Source organism: Marmota monax, unplaced genomic scaffold, assembly GCF_021218885.2.
Source record: "Marmota monax isolate L192 unplaced genomic scaffold, Marmota_monax_Labrador192_F-V1.1 WCK01_AAM20220418_F8-fsc00001, whole genome shotgun sequence".
Classification (NCBI taxonomy): domain Eukaryota; kingdom Metazoa; phylum Chordata; class Mammalia; order Rodentia; family Sciuridae; genus Marmota; species Marmota monax.
The window spans coordinates 56810413-56830676 of record NW_026693777.1 but is presented as its reverse complement, the minus strand read 5'-3'; the positions used below and the strand labels follow the sequence as shown (position 1 = coordinate 56830676).

Sequence of the window (20264 nt, the reverse complement as noted above, 5' to 3'; positions counted from 1 at the left end):
ACTTCTAAAGCAGTCTTCAAACTTTTTTACATTCTTTATAGTTCATAAGACATGCTCTTCCGTGGATCTGTGCTGTCCATTTCACTAGCCAGTAATAACATATGGTCATTGAGCGCTTGAAACATGGCTAGATCAAATTGAGATGTGTTGTAACTGAAAATAACACTGGATTTCAAAGATTTAGTATCAAAAAGGATAAAATGTTTCAAAATTTTTATATTGATTATGTATTTAAATGGTAATATTTTGATAACCCAGCCTCCTGTTGTGCCTTTAAAATATATGTCTCGATATCTTCCTCTCTAAAAGCATCATATATTTGAACATTGAGAAGATGAGCTTACAACTCATTGATTTCATTAAATAGCCTCTCCTTTATAAATTAAAACAACATTTACTCCTTTGTGGGAGAGAATTTTAGTGTTAACTATATAATTGATTTTTGTATTATTTTTATCTTTTATTATGAGAAAAGTACAGTGATTCTTTGGTTTAAGTGAAAGGCAGTTAGACATTAAATTTGATGACTGTTGTTTTTTGAATCAAATACTCAGGTTCTGAACCCTTTACTACTGTAATAAACTCTAGAAAGAAGTAATAAGTCATGTCTCATAAGCATACCAAAGGACCATCCCAACAGCAATTTTCAGAAACTTTCTGGTATTCATTTATATGAGATGTTGGCATTGTCTAATATGCACTTCAAACATCATTATCTGATTCTGCCATCTTATAGGAAAACTCATTCTAACTTTAGTCTTCTATAACATTTCCTTTTTGATTTCTCTTATAATCTGGGTTAAGTGTCTAAAAATGATTTAATGCTTTTTTAGTTTAAAAAGAATCGCATATACCTAGTGCATCACCTATTAGTGATACCTAAGATATATCTAAAGAAAATTATGTCATTTATCTTTATTCCCGTGTGTGTGTGTACGCGCTCACACACACACACACACATACCTCTTATCTCTAACCCAGTTTTTTCATTATGTAACATAAAAAAGGTGCTAAGTTATATGGCTATAAAACCTTTTTTCTGAAATAGTACAGTGTTAGAGAAGAAGAGTTATTTTCCCCACTGGGCTATCCAACAACATTATCCTGCTCCCTGTTTTAGTTTGCTTTTAAGTATTTTATATGTTTATTATAAAATTTAAGCAGTGACAAAAAGTATAAAAGCTTTCTAAAATTTTGAGAAGAAAATGAAGCCTCAGAAATCTCATGTTTCAAAGAAAACAGAACTGTCCTTACAGATGGGTCTCAGTGTACATGCACCTGCCTCCTGGCTCCTTTTATTATTTTTATGGGCTTTCTTACCTATCCTATAGACCAACTAAATTTTCCTGTATTTGGAAACTGCAGCTACTTCTGCAGAATCAGCACTAGAGGGCATTGAAGTTTAGCAAAGGTTAAGCCTTCCTATAACTCACTTCTGGCAATAGATAATTGTTGTTAGGAGAAGAAATTTCCCAAAATTGTGGGACTAGAGCCCACAATTTTCTTGATTAAAATTTTTATTTCTGCTATATATATCACAGTATTTCTTATTAGATAATTCATTTGAAGATTTAATTTTTAAAAGTATGTTATATATGAGTAAATGCTTTCCTAAGACAAAATTGACTATCCACTATATACTTGAAGCCTGTTGACTCTGTGAACTTTTGTTATCAACTTGAAAATCTGTTTGCTTTTGGGGGAAAAAAAGGAGAGAAACATGGATTGAGACTAAAGAAGCAGCAAACTTTGTTCAGAATACTGCCTGCTTTAAAATACAGATTTTTTTATAATCCTTTTAGTGCGTGTTATATCCTCTTAGTGCTATTTGTAAATATTATAATGGAAAAAATCAGGATATGGAGCAATCAGCTATCATTTAATGAAAGACGCCTATATATGGAAGAACAGCAGAAAAGAGAAAATAACTCACTAGAAAGTGAAAATTAGTCATATAATCTATAAGCTTTCAAATACTACCAACATACACTTTCAGTATTACTCCATGACTGCTTAATAAACATCAAGTAACAGTGGCCCAGTAGTCATTGACAATAGTGACTCAATCTGCTATTCTTAGTTTTCTGTGTTGTCTATTTTAATGTTTGTTTCATAGTTTGAATCAACATCAGAAGGTTTTGGGGTCTTAAACTAGTCTCAGCTCTAGAACATACATGATTGATGTGCTTTTCTTTTACATGGATCTGCTAAGCACTTTCCCCTTAAAATTTTCATTGTGAAAAATTTCAGATACATTACAAAAATAGAAAAAAACTATGAACCCTCATATCTTTATTGTTCAGCTTTGACATTGTTAATAACCTTCCCATAACCCCCATTGGTTATTTTGAAGGGAATCCTCACATTTATGATTTCATCTATAAATAAATATAACTGTGATTGACACTAAAAGAGTAGTTTGTTAATAGCAGCAAACATAATCAATACTCAGATATCTAGGTGCATCTCATTTGGGGAGGAGAGGTTACAGTTTGTTTCAATCAATAATATTATAGTACCATTGTTTAATACCTCTTAATCTATAGATTCCCTTTAAAATTTTTTTCTTAACAGTTTTTATTTGTTAAGCAACCCTTCATCTGAATTTTGCTGATATCATCTCCTTGGTGCTATTTAGTATATTCCTCTTCTCCTCTATTTCTAAAAATTAGAAGTTAGATATGATGTGATATTTGGGCAAGTAATGGTGTGTACTTTCATCAAGTATTAAGAATTACTTTCATGACTGTACTGAACTAGATATAATATCGATCTAGGAATATTAGAGTTTTATATTTGTTTTGTTTTGTTAAGGACCACTGAGGCATGTCTTTGACCTCATTCTTCTTTTTATTTTCTAATGCCTTCCCTCACACATACACTTGAACTTCAGGTTGGGAATTGTTGGGAAGACACTGTTACCTACTTGTTGTATGTTCCTGCATTATTTAATTTTAAATATAGGAGCCAATGACTATTCTGAATGGAAGTAATACAATATATCTTTAATCAATTTTTCCCATCTCTAGGTTTCCTATGATGTTTACCACCACGTTCCCTATAGGAATTGTTCAGCTAGAATTGCTGTATCAGGTTTTCAATATGTCATTGCCTTTCTATACCTAGATTTCCCTGAACATTCTACAAAGACATTAATAAATGGTTTTACTGACATATCAGGTTTTTAAAATTTTTTTGTGTTTTGAATTAATTTGGCACTAAGATAAGCAGAATGTTCTCATCTTGGAGGAGAAAGAGCAGAGTCAGTGTCCAGTTACACATAAGCAGTATTTTTGCTTCTAGCATTCCAGAGTCTATTTTAATACCCTTTGACTTTTATGTTATGATACTTGGTTTGTATCAAGGAGCAATATCTAGATATTTTTCCTACATTTTATCTTCCCCTTGCCTCTCTTTCTCTCTCTTCTCTCCATTTCTTCTTTTGAATATACATTTAGAGTTGCCTAATGTGTATCAAAGTGCTAGGCTTAATGAAACACATTAACAAAACAAAAGTTTTTATCTACAAGGGAAATGATGGCCCATTGGGACCTATAGTCATTTATATGGAGTGAGGAGAGTCATATTACACACAGAATCCAGAAAAATTGAACCCCTAAATTTAAAAAGCAGACTTTTAGGAGAAAATAAATCTCTTTGTGGAGCTGGGATTGTGGCTTAGTGGTGGAGCGCTTGCCTAGCATATGTGACACACTGGGTTCGATTCTCAGCACCACATACAAATAAATGAATAAAATAAAAATTTCTTCAACAATGTTTTAGCATTCTTCCTGGATAATGGGGACAAATAAAAATCAATGTGTGAACTTACATAAATCATTTAACTTCTTTCCTGTTCTAGAAGTCAGTAAAGTAACCCCTGTCTTCATTATACCTTTGTGTGTGTGTGTGTGTGTGTGTGTGCGCGCGCGCACGCGCGCCAGGGTTGAACCCAGGGCCTTGTGCATGTGAGGCAAGCACTCTACCAACTGAGCTATATCCCCAGCCCTCATTATACTTTTTTAATCCTCAATTTCCATAACTGGAAGTGTCAGGGTTAGACTAGTGTCATGTAGCATTTATTAAGAACCTATTACATGCTTATTATTGTAATATGGCCTTTATATAAATTGTCTTTTTACCAAAACCTCTGGAGGAGTATAAAAATGGTGCATCTAAGTTAAAAGCATATAACTAGTAGTTGCAGAATTCTTCCTTATAAAGACCATAAAAATAAAAATTTCTTCAAAACTAATAAAAATATTTTTAAAGTAAATAAGTAAATCTCTTTGTGACCTGATAAGGAAAAAAAATTTTAAACACAACACCAGAATCATTTTTCATATAGAAAAACACGTTCAAGTGCCACATAATGATGTTTCAATCAACAGTGGACCATGTGAGCCTGTAAAGAGAATGAAGCTGAAAAATTCTTACTTTCAGATAGTCATTGGCTGTTTTGATAGCACAATACATTATTCACATGTTGGTGAGGATAATGGTATAAACACACTTACTGTGCTTCTAGTCATGTACTAGTATAGAGCACAACATTTATATGCAGTTCACAATATTTGATAATAAACAACTATGTTACTGGAGTATGTATTTGCTATACGTTTTTGTCAGTAGAGAGTTAATCCCCCGCTTATGAAAAAGAATTTACTCTAAAAACAGTATACCTTGTTTTGCCAGCAGCTGACTGATCAAGAGGCCATGATCAACAAAATTGCAATATTGTATTTATAGATATATTTAACATTTGTAATAAAAATACACAAATTCATGAGAATGATAACTTCCAGACAATGGTCACTGCTGAGGAAGGAACGGTAGAATCAGTTTTATCTGTAAAGTTTTTGTCCTTAATTAAAAATGAAAGGCAAAGTATTTATATTTATGCAATGGGTACCAGGTACTTTACTTGGCAATAAAGTTTATTCTTTTGTTAGAAATTTTTTTATGCTCAGTACCACAAAATTGGCTTTATGGTAAAATTAATAAACCTTTAATAAGCATTCCATGTCAAAAGCAAAGTTTGCTTTCCATACCTAAATAGAACTTTTGAAGTGACTCATTTGTTAATCACTAAGTTTACATATTATGGAATTTTATGCACGCCTCAGCACTTGTGAAATTATTTTGCTTTTTACAGTCTAGAGATATGGCTCTCAATTAGGAACAAATGGAAATATGGGAGCAGCTGTGGTTGTCACTATCTGGGCATTTAGTGGGCCCAGATTTAGTGCTACTGATGGCATTTAGTGGGTCCCATCCAGTGATGATAAACATCCTACAATTAGTAGGATAAGCCAATAAAATGAAGAGGGATGCCATTCATAATGTCAGTACCACATTGAGAAACATTGGTCTATAGGTTAATTTCATTTCAAAGTATAGTACAAATGTTGAGGAATGTTTCATTAGTTTTGTCACACAAACAGCATAGAATATATTTAACTAAAGGCTGCTATGATGTCAGTAGGTGATGTTATTTTATAGGACCATCATCATTTAAGCAGTCCGTTGTTGACAAAAATATCCTTATGTGACATACCACTGCAGATCCCCTGAAGGTTCATAAGAATGAACAAGAACCAATGAACTATGATTATTTTAAAAGCAGTTTGAATTTAAAAACAGAATTGATACTTTGGATTTTGTTTCTTGATTAGGTACTAGAAGTATCCAAATGAGGTTTTTCTTAGTCTTATAGTTCTAATTATTTATTTTTATTGAGGTAAAATCTATAATTTAAACATAAATTTAACCATTTAGGGTATGCTCTTACGTGGCGTTTAGTACATTTATAGTGTGTAAACATCACCTCCATCTAGTTATAAAACCTGTCACTCCCCATTTTCCCCCATCCCCACAATGCCCTGGTAACTACCAGTCACTCTGCTTTCTGTCTTTGTATGTAACTATTCTGAATACTTCATATACATACATTAATGTGATCTTTTTTATTAATTTTTCAAAATTTATATATGACAGCGAGATGCATTACGATTCATATTACACATATAGAGCAAAAAGCTAAATACCAAAAAACCAAATAACCCAATCAAAAAATGGGCCAAGGAACTGAACAAACACTTCTCAGAAGATGATATACAGTCAGTCAACAAATATATGAAAAAATGTTCATCATTGCTAGCAATTAGAGAAATGCAAATCAAAACTATTCTAATATTTCATCTCACTCCAGTCAGAATGGCAGCTATTATGAATACAAACCACAGTAAGTGTTGGCAAGGATGTGGGGGAAAAGGTACACTGATACACTGTTGGTGGAACTGCAAATTGGTGCAGCTAACATGGAAAGCAGTATGGAGGGAGATTCCTTGGAAAATTGAGAATGGAACCACCATTTGACCCAGCTGTCCCTCTCCTCAGTCTATATCCACAAGACTTAAAAACAGCATACTACAGGGACATAGCCACATCAATGTGTATAGCAGCACAATTCACAGTAGCTAAATTGTGGAACCAACCTAGATGCCCTTCAGTAGATGAATGGATATAATGCGATCTTTTATGTCTACTTCTTTAATATAAAGTTTCAGTAATCATCCATGTTGTAGCATATATTTTTACACAATTCGTTTTTATCGTAAGTAATATCCCATTGTACTGATTTACCACATTTTGTTTATCCATTCGTTTATTGATGGAGATGCAAATTGTTTTCATCTTTTTGGTTAACCATGCTATTGTAAACATTTGTATCCAAGTTTGTTTATATATTTCTTTGAGTGTTTATACCTAAAAGTAGAGTTGTGGAATTATATGGTAATTCTCATTACCTTTATGAGGAAATGCTAAACTGTTTTTCAGAAAAATACACAGGGTAAGGATCTCTGATCTCAAATATCCAAAATACAAATCATCTATGCTCAATTTCAGATTTCAGATTTTCATATGAGGGATACTTAACCAGCAAGTTCTATCAAATAATCCAAAATCTGGAAAACTCCAAAATGTGATAATTCTGATCCTAAGCATTTTGGATTAGGGATTCTCAACCTTTACCATTTTACATTGACATTACTCATTGAAATATATATTTCCTCAAAAAGATAAACATAGAATTACCATATTTCTCCACATCCTTACCCACAGATCCCAATTAGTTTTAAGATAAACTAAATGAATTAAAATATCTGCATGGTGTAATAATTATTTTCTATGTACTTTATATTTTTCTGGCTACACCTTTCAACTCTCATATAATTAGTACTATTACTATAGTTATAAAAGAATTTAAAAACAATTTGTGTTCTTATATAAGCAAACTAAAGAATAAATACAGGTTGAACATCCATAGTATCGAAATCCAAAGTCTGAAATGTTTTGAATACTGCCGTGATGCCAGAGGTAGAAAATTTCACATCCAACCTGATAATGCTGGATCATAGTCAAAATGCATGCACACTAAATATTGTATAAAATTACCTTTAGGCTATGTGTAGAAGGTATGTATTAAAAAATAAATGAATCTTGTTATTTGAACTTGGATCTCATCTCTGAGAGATCACATACATACACACACACACACCAAAATCTGAAAAATTCTAAAATCCACATTTTGATTCCAAGCATTTTAGATAAGGGATAAGGGATCTTCAACTGTACTTCACATTCATTGGGACAAGTGTAAATACATATTCCTGTAATGTACTCTGAGCAGAGTCACAGTCTGCAAAAGGAATCTGAAGTCAGTGTATTTTTAACAGAATTAATTATTTCATAGGAGCAGAAGCTGGTTTGTTTAATTTGTCTTAGCAGGCATAGAACACAAACACTTTTAAAATTTATAGATGCATATATATCTCCCGTACCTCAGATTTTCCTTAGATGAAATCTTGAACAATATTCACAGATATCTGTTTCTAATACAGAAGATAGTTGATGTAAGTATACAGCAATTGTGAGTCTGACTTCGGACAGGGATTCCAAGTAAATATAAAAATAGTATTAAATTTTTGAATGGAGACCAAACTTGGTATTGGAAAACTGGGACTCAAGTAAGCAAGGTATCTAAGTGTTTTTCCAGGGCTGCTGTTACCTACAATATATTATATACTAACTATTTTTTGGCCCATGACTGTCAATTTACTTATTATGTCATGTTTAAGCCTCAAATGAAGAAATTATTACATGTTATTTTTATAAAGTATTTCTGTGAGGTAAAGTAGACTTAGGTTAAGGTTGTTTGGATGTTTGGGTTTTTTGTTGTTGTTGTTGTTGTTGTTAATTTTTAAACACATGCTTCCTAAATTTGTTTTTGTATAGCCACACTATGTAAGAAAGTTTTATCCAGCTCCACTTAACAGTTTGACTTGGAGAAAATAAAATATGCTTTCTAAAATTATATCTTCAGTGCTTAAATTTTCTACTTGCTGATGTTTCTTCCTCTCTTTCCCTACTCAATTGATATAGGATTCAGGTTTACTTTACAACATACTGGTGATCTGACTTGATATGCAAAGCTTAAACTGAAAGATTTAGAAAATGAATGGTTATTATGTTTCAAAAACATAAAAGTCATAATACCACAGCAAAATTATGATACCAATAGTTTGTTACTGTTTTTAACTAATACCAAAATACAATTAGATATATACTATTTATTTAAGATTTTTACAGAAGTATTTATTTATTTATTTTTTGTTAGTACAGTGGTGGTGGAGGGAGTCAAACCGAGTGATTTGTACATGCTAGGCAAGCCCTCTACCACTAAGCTACACCCCCAACTCAGAAATAATTGTTTTGTTTTGCTTTTAATATTTTTTGTAATTGGACACATTACCTTTATTTTATTTATTTATTTTTATGTGGTGCTGAGGATTGAACCCAGCGCCTCACATGTGCTAGGTGAGCACCCTACCACTGAAGTAATTGTTTTTCAAAACCAGTGAAACTAAGTTTTATGCATATCAAATAGAATAAATTGTCAACAATTTAGAGAATATTTAAAATAGAAAAATATTAATGCTCGATCTACATTATCTGACAAGTTTTTGCATATAAAATCATTAATAGTTTTATTCAGAAATTAAAATGAACATTTAAATTATGGAATATTAAGAAGGCAGATATCTACCTTTTTTAAGTACAAGCTCAAATGTATATCATTGATTCACTATTCATTAGTAAATGTGTTTTGTGCATATTTTTCAGCTTCTGAAAAACTTCATTAATCTTAACTAGTGAGAATAATGGTGAAAAGATAATTAATTCCACATATATTCCTCTGCCTCATTGATCAACACAGATATTCCCATTTGTTAATTTTGAGTTTTTAATGCAAATTTATTTTTTTATTTTTATTTTTTTAGTTTTCGGTGGACACAAGATCTTTATTTGTATGTGGTGCTGAGGATTGAACCCAGGCCACACGCATGCCAGGCGAGCACGCTACCACTTGAGCCACATCCCCAGCCCCTTAATGCAAATTTATTTACATTTAATATACTTTTTAAATTTTTTAATTCTTTTTAGTCATACATGACAGTAGAATATATTTTGACATATTATACATACATGAAGTATAATTTCCCATTCTTGTGGTTGTACATGATGTGGAATTACACTGGTCATGTATTAATATATAAACATAGGAAAGTCATGTTCAATTCATTTTGCTGTCTTTTATATTCCCATCTCCACTTTCTTCCCTTCATTTCCCTTTGTCTAATCCAAAGTACTTCTAGTCTTCCCTTCCCTCTCTTTATTGTGGGTTAGCATCTTCTTATTAGAGAGAACATTAGGCCTTTGCATTTGGAAGATTGGCTTATTTCACTTAACATGATAGTCTCTAATTCCATCCATTTACCTGCAAATGCCATAATTTTATTCTTCTTCATGATTGAATAGTATTCCGTTGTGTATATATAACACATTTTTTCTATTCATTCATCTGTTGAAGGATACCTAAGTTGGTTCCCATAGCTTAGCTATTGAAAATTTAGTTACTATAAACATTAATGTGGCTGCATCACTGTAGTATGCTGATTTTAAGTTCTTTGGGTATAAACCAAGGAGTGGGATAGCTGGGTCAAATGGTGGGTCCATTCCAAGTTTTCTGAGGAAACTCCATATTGCTTTCCAGAGTGGTTGCACCAATTTGCAGTCTCACCAGCAATGTATGAGTGTACCTTTTTCCCCACATTCTTGCCAATATTTATTTTTATTTGTATTGTTTATATTTGCCATTCTGACTGGAGTGAGATGGAATCTCAGTGTACCTTAAAGGATGACTTTTCTCCAGGTTCTACCTGCTTTTGGTCACTGTTTTGCCTTAGTGGTTTTTAAAAAATATTTTGTCCACTGTATATAACTTATGTGTAGCAGGGTTACTCTAAGTTACCTTGTCATTAGCTGAAACAGAACATTGAAGCATTATTTTAATTGAAATAATAAAAATGTCCAGTATTCAGATTATTTTAGGAAGTTATGAAAATAATGTACTATAATATCCACTAAATGGGATATTATAGTACATTATTTTAAAAAGTTGAAACTATCAGTAGAAAATGCTTTTGGTAAAAAAAAAAAATTAGATAATACCCTACTTTGAGTATACATAGGTAAAAATTGGACGTGTTCATGAATATACAATGGAGAAAATATGGAAAAAAGGAAAGAATTTATTGGTTAGAGTGTTGGAATTTGAAGGAAGTTTCCAAATATGTTCTATTAATATTAATAGAAAACTACATACATATAAACTCTACATATTTTGTATACTTATTTATTGTACTTTTAATATATATAGTAAAGGTCTTCTAGATGGTATAGTTGAGCAGTTGTGACAGGATTCTCACCCCACACTCAAGATTTAAATATAAAATGTCAAAAGCAAAATACACAACAATGTTTCATATATATATGTATGTGAGTAAGTAGGTAGGTAGATATTTGCTTAAAATCAAGAAAGTCATAGGTACCAGTAAAAAGGGTTAGGGAGAGTTTGCTTAAGAAAGGCTGGGGTTGTAGCTCAGTGGTGGAGTGCTTGCCTTGCATGTGTAGGATACTGGCTTCAATCCTCAGCACTGCATAAAAATAAATAAATAAAATAAAGGTATTGTGTCCATCCATAACTGAAAAAAAATATATTTTTTTTTAAAAAAAAAGGTAAGCAAGAACTAAATCCTAAATGGTTTGTAGTAGTTTTCATGTTTTGATACAGAACTTAAATGTTGGGATTAATATCTTAATGTTAGTAGGAAAGTATAGGTCACATGGCTCTGAACCTTCACAGATAGTTGAAACCTATCAACTATGTGAAGCTTAGAGCCTGAAGAGAGATTTTTGTGCATGAAATTTGATTAAAAAGAGGAATCCATAGACCCAAAGAGTTTCAGGTAAACTTGATAGTTGCCCAGAGCACAGAGAACGGTAAATTATGAGATCCAGAACCATGTGCTTATATTACTTGATTGTGAAGTTTCGATTTGATAAGCCCCTTATAGTACAAGCACTGTAAATATTAAATTAGTGTAAAACTGGGTCTGAAGCCGTTAAATCCCTAGATTCAAAAAGAGGCAGATGTGAAACTGTTTCCATGAGCCAAGGGATATATGACTGCTCTGAAAAAATAATCCTTGCTGATAATAAATTAATAATTTAAATATTTCACATCACAAGAGAAAACTGACACCAACCCAAGACATGTTTAGGAATTACTTGAGAAGAATAATTCTCACTTAAAATGGACTCATAATTAAATTTTAAAAAGTATAAATCACAGGAAAAATTGATCTGTCTTAAAGGAGACTGACACAACTTCTTTTTTTTTTTTTTAAAGAGAGAGAGAGAATTTTAATATTCATTTTTTAGTTTTCGGCGGACACAACATCTTTGTTTGTATGTGGTGCTGAGGATCGAACCTGGGCCGCACACATGCCAGGCGAACGCGCTACCACTTGAGCCACATCCCCAGCCCTGACACAAACTTCTTATCAGTAGTAGATACTCAGAAGACCACAAAAAGAAAGGTTATTTAACAAAATTAATTGGAGACAACACAGAATTTAAGGGAAAATGGCATTACTAAGGAAAAAAGATACTAGGTCATGATAAATGGAACACTGTGCCAAGAAAATATAAAAATCATAGTCTTACATATATCCATCAGTATAGTATGGGAATTAATAAAGCAAGTGTCAGTAATTACAAAGAGAAATTTAAAAATGAAAAGTGTTATTTGAATATTTAACTTATCTCAGAAACTCTAGTTAAAACAAGTGGGGTTCATCCCAGGGATGCAAAGTTGGCTCAACATACAGAAATCATTAAACATAATTCATCACATCAATAGATTTAAAAATAAGAATCATATGATCCTCTCAATAGATGCAGAAAAAGCATTTAACAAAATATAGCACACCTTTGTGTTCAAAACACTAGAGAAACTAGAGATAGTAGGAATGTACCTCAACATTGTAAAAGCTATATATGCTAAATTCAAGGCCAACATCATTCTAAATGGGGAAAAATTGGAAGCATTCCCTCTAAAAACTGGAACAAGACAAGGATGCCCTCTTTCACCACTTCTATTCAACATGGTCTTTGAAACCCTAGCCAGAGCAATTAGAGAGAAGAAAGAAATTAAGGGGATATGAATAGGAAAAGAAGAACTCAAACTATCACTATTTGCTGATGACATGATTATATACATAGACTATCAAAAAATTCAACTGGAAAGCTTCTAGAACTAATAAATGAATTCAGCAAAGTAGCAGGATATAAAATCAACACCCATAAATCAAATGTGTTCCTATACAACAGTGATGAATACACTGAAAGAGAAATTAGGAAAACTACCCTATTCACAGTAGCCTCAAAAAATACTTGGGAATCAATCTAACAAAAGAGGTGAATGACCTCTACAATGAAAACTACAGAACACTAAAGAAAGAAATTGAAGAAGATCTTAGAAGACAGAAAGATGTCTCATGCTCTTGGATAGGCAGAATTAACATTGACAAAATGGCCATACTATCAAAAGTATTATACAGATTTAATGAAATTCCTATTAAAATAATCTCTATTGTTTATCTACAGTAATCCCCACAAGCATCAGTACCAAATCTTCTCATGATGTTCATTGGTATTTCCTTGAGAAAACATAAGCAATCAAAGAGGAGTTCATATCACTTCCCTACACTAGATCTGTACTTGTGACCTCTGTTGACCCTGTGGAAGAAGTAAAGTGTGGGGATCCTACCTGATGCCAGGCCCTTGTCAAGGACCAAATTCTGATCAGACTCTGAACTCAACTAGGTCCTGACTGACTTGACTTTCTTTTCTTTCTTTTCTTTCCTTCCTTCTTTCTTGGTACTGGAGATTGAACTCAGGGGCACTTCACCACTGAGCCACATCCCCATTCCCTTTTTTTAATATTTATTTTTTAGTTGTGGTTGGACACAATATCTTTATTGATTTATTTTTATGTGGTGCTGAAGATTGAACCTAGGGCCCCACACTTGCTAGGTGAGTGCTCTACAGCTGAGCCACAACCCCAGCCCTTCTTTTTATTTTTGATGTTGAGAAGCTGGTCTTGAACTTGTAATCCTCCTGCCTCAGCCTCCCATATTGCTGGGATTATAAGCAGGCACCACGATGCCTAGATTAAGTTCTGACTTGCTGCGCCCCTCCCCTGACTCAGGCAATGGCAAGGCCCTACTGAGGTGGATGGCGCAAGGCGTCCATCCTCTGGAGGAGCGCAGTATGTTTCTGGGAATGGGCTGGTTTGTTTTTGTATTCCTTTAATAAGTATAGGTGCGACTTCTCATATGACCATTAAGTATGAAGGAAAAAACATGACTTTCCCAATTAATGCAACTACTTCTAAAGAATAAATCTGTTTGTTCTAAATGCAATAATTCAGCTGTAGAACATAAATTGTTAATGTTTAATGAAAAACCCCCTGTAGGGAAAACAGTCAAGGAAGTTTTTGAGAAATTAAATTAAAATCTAGAGAAGAAGAATTAATGTCAAGAAGACAGATTAGTGCTTAGTACTGGGCAACTTGTTCTTGTTCCTGTGCACAATGGTTTGTGCTCGTACTGTTGTTTGATTAAAATTAGTAGCCTCTCTTTTCAAGTTACCCACTTGCCATAACCGTGGTGCCGATTCTAGTCAGTAAGTCAAGAAAGAATAGTCAAGGTATAGGCCAATAGTCTGGGACATTTCTAACTATTATTAAAAGCTAACTAAGCAGAAGCAGCTCAAAGCAAAACGCGAACTGAAAGGAAAAATTCTTGCTTATGCCTAAGCCAAGATACATTCTTATCTAATTGTAGCTACGTAATATTTTGTTTCTTTGAATAATGATTCCTGTTTTGTAACCACAAAGTACTGTGAGCCTGCCAAAATGAAATGTATATATGATTAACTTCACAAGATTGGGATTCAGCACCTTCAAAAAAAAAAAACCAGAAAAAATAGGCAATAAAAGATTTGAATATTAAAATTATTACATTTGATTAAATGAATGTCTATATAGAAGGACTTCTAGAAAATAAGTAGAAAGTATGGATATATTTAAAGAATACATGGATTAGTTTTTTTAAAAATTGGCTATTACCTGGGTCTCAAAGGAAATTTAAATCATGGAAAACACATGCCCCAGATGAAATGAGAAGACAATTGGATCAGTAAATTTAAAAATAGAATGTACATATATATATACACACATCAAGCCCTAAATTACAAAAACTTAAACAACAAAATTTATAGGGTATAGTTTAAAAGATGAAACTTTTCAGGAATAGGAATAAAGTTACAATCCTTCTTTAGTGTACTTTTTTTTAAAAAATATGGGAAATACATGTTTTGTGTTCAACTTTAATAGCATAAATAAAAATAAATAATAAAAAGTGATAATTAAAAAAAGAGAACTGAGTCAACAAAAATATAGTTTTTAAAAAAGATACATGGACACTTCTTGGCCTCTAATATAAAGCTTATATGCTAGTAGAGAAGTTTCGATAGACATAAATACCAGTGGCAATAATTACAATAAAGATAAGTAAATTAGCATAAAGGAGATAGAGGGTGACAAGAGCTGTTTTTTGTTGTTTTTGTTTTTAAGATAACGGTCAGGGATGGTTTCTGAGGAGATAAATGTTTGAACCATGAGCATATGAAGTTAGAGAACAGTCCAGGCAGAACTCCCTTTTGAAGAATGTTCATGGTGAGTGAACAGAAGAGCAAAAGCCCTGACTATCTCCCTAAAAATGATAAATTATATTAATCATAAAAAATGTCACCAGCATTGTTCTTGATTACAATGAGTATATAAGTAAACACTTCAGTGTAGAAATGAAACAAGGATAACTGCTCTCACTCCTACTCTTCATCATTATACTGGAAACTGTAGCCAACGTAATTAGAAAACAGAGGAGAATAAAAGAAACAGAAAGACTGAAAAGGCAATATGGAAAGCAGTATGGAGATTCCTTGGAAATCTGGGAATGAAACTACCATTTGACCCAGCTGTTCCTCTCCTTGGAGTATACCCAATGACTTAAAAACAGCATACTTACAGGGACACAGCCACATCAATATTTATAGCAGCACAATTCACAATAGCTAAACTGTGGAGTCAACCTAGATGCCCTTCAGTGGATGAATGGATTAAAAAAAATGTGGTATATATACACAATGGAATTTTACTCAGCATTAAAAGAGAATAAAATCATGGCATTTACAGGTAAATGGATGGCATTGGAGAAGATAATGCTAAGTGAAATCAGCCAATCCCAAAAAACAAATCCTGAATGTTTTCTTGATGTAAGGAGGCTGCCTCATAGTGGGATAGGGAGGGAGAACATGGGAGGATTAGATATATTCTAGATAGGGAAGAGGGTTGGGAGGGAAAAGGAGGGGGCAGGGGATTAGCAAGGGTGGTGGAATGTGATGGACATCATTATCCAAAGTACATGTTTGAAGACTCGAATTGGGTGTCAACATATTTTATATATAAACAGATATGAAAATTTGTGGTATATATGTATAATAAGAATTGTAATGCAAAAAAACTAAAGTACATGTATAAAGGCATGAATTGGCATGAACATAATACAAAAATGAAATTATACTCTATATGTGTAATGCATTCCATTGTCATGTATTTAAAAAAAATTAAATCAATAAAACAAAAAATTCATTGATAACAATCAAAAAAAAGATTGAAAGGAAGAAAAATATTATGACTTATAAATGAAATTATTATCTACAAGAGAATTTACATTCTATTAGAACTAAAAAGAGTACAGGAAGGTTGATTGAGATAAAGGTCAGCCTAGAAAACCAGGAGTTTTCCATATAAGCAGAAATCAACTAGAATATGTAGTAGGGGAAAAAGATACAATTCAAAAATACCATCTATAAGCTGCCATGGATTCTTTCTAAAATTTTTGAACAGGTTTACAGAGAACATTGTCAGACACTTTAAGGACTGATGAAAATGTATCCAGATTGTCAGTATACCCCTCCTGCAAGTTCAAACTGCAGCATCACTACAACTAAAAAACTGTAGGACTGAAAAATTCACTTAGAAAAGTAAAGGTCCAAGAATTATGAAGACCCTTGAAGATGGGGAAGGAGAGTTATGTCATCAAATAACTAAACCTAATAATTTAAAATGTGGCATTACTTAGGGATAGACAAGTAGACCAATAATAAAACAGAAAAGAAAGGCCCAAAACAGATTCAAGCATTTCTGGAAATTTGGCATAATAAAATAAGGAACAACCAGGTTGCCAGAGAGGAAAAATATGTATATTGCATCATACCATATACAAGAACAAATCCCAACTAGAGAAAATATCTAATTTTAAAAGCTAACTTATTTTTAGGATAACACATAGAATACCTTTGTAAATTTAGCTAGATAGGATTTCTTAAATAAAACCCTCCTAAAAAACCACATTATAAAGGAAAAAAATGATAGGTAAAATTTAGTCAAATTTTTGAATTTTAGTAAAAGGTACCATTAACAGAAGTTAAATATGTATAACAAAATTAATAGCCAGGATATGTAAGGATAACAGTCAACTCCACTTAAAAACAGCCAAAGGATAGGAACCAACAATTTGTGGAGAAGAAAAACCTATATGTCCAACAAAAGATGAAAAAGTACACTTTGCTACTGGTTGAGAAGAATATGATAAATTTTAAAAAAATTGTATTCTTTTGAATTACAAATTTTTAATATGTATTATATATGTGTATCATATATTAATGGACTATATCTACAAGGTAATAGAAAAAAGGAATTATCATATACTGCTGATGGAAGTACAAATGTATATAAGTACTTAGGAGAGGAATTTGGTAATATATAATAAATTGAAAAGATGCATTCATAAGCCCCAGAAAATAGACTTCTAGATTTGTAACAGAAATTTTTGTGGGTTTATATTAGGAGACGTATACAAAACACTTATTTCAATATCATTTGTAGAATAACTAGAAACTTTGTAATTGTCTTTTAACAAATGAATAAACTTGGAAGTCAGTGGGATACTTTTCAGTGATTGATGGTTAAAATTGATGGACTTTATGTCAATATGGATGGACCTCAAAAAGTTGAGTGAAAAAGCAATCGTAGAATCTGCACAATATAATGACATCTTAATAAACATTTTAATGTTTCACAGAACAATAATATATACTTATAGATATTTGTGTATTTAATCCAAATTTCGAAATAACAGTTGAAAAAGTTATACATAAGATTAATGATGGTTGCCTTTTGGAAGGTAGGGAGTGGTATGTGACTAGACAGAGAACCAGGAGAGGGCTGGGGCTGTGGCTCAGTGCTATTGCACTTGCCTGGATGTGTGAGGTACTGGGTTCAATTCTCAGCACCACATATAAATAAATAAAATAAAGGTCTATCAACAACTAAAAAAAAGAACCAAGGGAACTTGAACTTGACCTGTATCATTCTAATAGGTCAGTGTTAAGTATGTATTAAAAATAAGTGGCTAGCTTAAGTGATTGCCAGGGTTCTTAACCGGCTCAGAAGTACTTCCATTTTACTTTTTAATTAAATCATTTAAAAGACTATCTTTTACGTATACCTTCTAGAGATTTTATTAAGTTAATATAGGCATACTCATCCTTTTTAGATAATCTCCAGAATAGTCAGTTTCTGATAAATGGGGATATATTGAGATTATGGTTTATAAAATAATCACATGGTCAGTTTCATGTTGTTTTCTTTATAAAACTTGGGATTCAGTGGGATATTTTTCAGTGATTAATGGTTAAAATTGATGGACTTTATGTTGAACATGGATGGACCTCAAAAAAGTCATTCTCAATGGCCCCAGTTCCAGTTTTCTTCATATGGGGGGACTAAATGTGTTTTTTGTCACTTATTTATTCAGCAGATTTTGTTGAATATCTAACATGTGCCAGATGATATAACAGTGAATAAAAAAAGCCTACTCTCATGGAGTTTAAATTCTAGCCAGGGAAGATAGCCATTAAATAAATAAATTTATGAAAATATAATATGCTAGTAGTTAAAAATAAAGCAGGATAAGAGAAATAGTGATTACAAGAAACAGTGTTGATTTCGACCAAGGTGTTGAGGGATGGTTAGATTCTGGGTATGTTACTTTTTAATAGCAATTCCTAATCCATAGATTACTCTGTGATCTTAAGGGACATTGTGAGAGTTATTGAAAAGAGGTAGCACACATTAGTTGCCAATGAATGATAAAACTGTACAGTGATCATAAAAGGAGATTTTAAAACCTCTTAAAATCTTTTGTAGGATTGTGGAAAGGGAATTTCATTCCTGTTTACTTAGAGGTTTCCTTTACTTTTCTTGCTCCTTTAAGTCATTGTGAATTATACAACTAAACTTAATCTCATCATACTTTGTTGTTTGCAAAAAAAATGAAACTTGAGATCTGGGTACAGATTTTGATGTTAATTGCATTAATAGATCAGATATAAAATACTAATTTTTACTCTATAGCTTAACTGTATAGGTATATACAAAGACAGATCAACCCATTTTTTTTTTTACATTCGTTTGGCTCTAGACCTTTTATGGAAGATAATCTATTTAATGATATTTTATCTTGCATGATTCATTTGCTTTTGCATGTTAATAGATATTGTAACAAAATCCAAATGACAGTTAATTTATACTCCCTTCATTTGTGTTATGTATTATAGTTTAATTAAACTGATGTATAGTGGCTTTATTTGTATTATTTAGTTTCTAAATATAATTTTCTACCCTCCAAATATTACTGTATTAGTTCATCTTTTATTATGGCTTTTATGTCTAAGTATTCCTGTTATGGAAAAGAGAGAGATGTGTGTGTATGCGGGCGCACATGTGCATCTGTGTATGTGTGTGCTACAGGAAAGGAAAAGAGGAAAAGAATTATTTTATGTCAGATCTTTAGAGCTATAGCATATTACATCATTATGGCTTTTTAAGTTCTAAACAAATCATTGTCCAGAAAAGAAGGCAGACAGTAAAATTCATAATTTATTTTAAACTCTGTGTCCTGTTTCTCAGCATAGTAATACATCTGCACTTATATGTCATTAGAAACTTAATTGTGAGCTGGGTATGATGATAGACACCTGTAGTTCCAGCACTCAGGGAAGCTGAGATGGGAGGATCACTTGAGTCCAAGAGTTCTAATTCAGCCTAAGCAACATAGGGAAACCCTGTCTTTAAAAAAGAACAACATTTAGTTTTATATTCAAAACATCTATTTTAGTGTAACAACAGTAGGTTGAGTAGAACAGTAAACAGAAATATTTTGATTGTGCTTTAAAATTTAATTTAGTACAGTGAGTGGGAAATAGATTTTTGTTGTACTTTGTGAAAGAGTATTTCAGGATAATGAGTTTCACTTACATTCACTTATATATTTTTTTTTTCATAAAAAGGAGAGCTAATTACCACATCTGAGAGTATTTCAGGTATTTAATAAAATTTTTATTTCTACTAACCTAACTTTCATTTTTCTTTTAGCAAAACTGTACAATCTAAAGTGGACTGCATTTTGGTAAGTGAAATACCTAACTTAAAAGTTATTTTGTAGTAAGTCTTTTACAAACACTATGCAAAATATACCATTCCTAAGTAAATATTGATTCTAAATATAACACAACTTTAGTGAATAAATTTTGATGATTAATTACAACCCTGTGGGTAAATTGGTTATAAGCTGCCTAGATATTTTCCTGTCTCATCAACACTGAAA

At 32.2% G+C, this 20264-nt stretch overlaps 1 protein-coding gene across 3 annotated transcripts in view; it reads left to right on the top strand.

Moving 5' to 3' along the window:
• Positions 1-20264, top strand: part of Rfx7 (regulatory factor X7) — a 131409-nt gene that overhangs the window by 32502 nt on the left and 78643 nt on the right. For 2 of the 3 annotated variants that reach the window (XM_058584828.1, XM_058584827.1), the window contains one exon: positions 20033-20066. The exons of the other annotated variant lie outside the window; for it this stretch is intronic. In XM_058584828.1, the coding sequence (XP_058440811.1) occupies positions 20033-20066 (34 nt within the window). The remainder of the gene's footprint in view (positions 1-20032; positions 20067-20264) is intronic. 3 annotated transcript variants of the gene reach the window in all.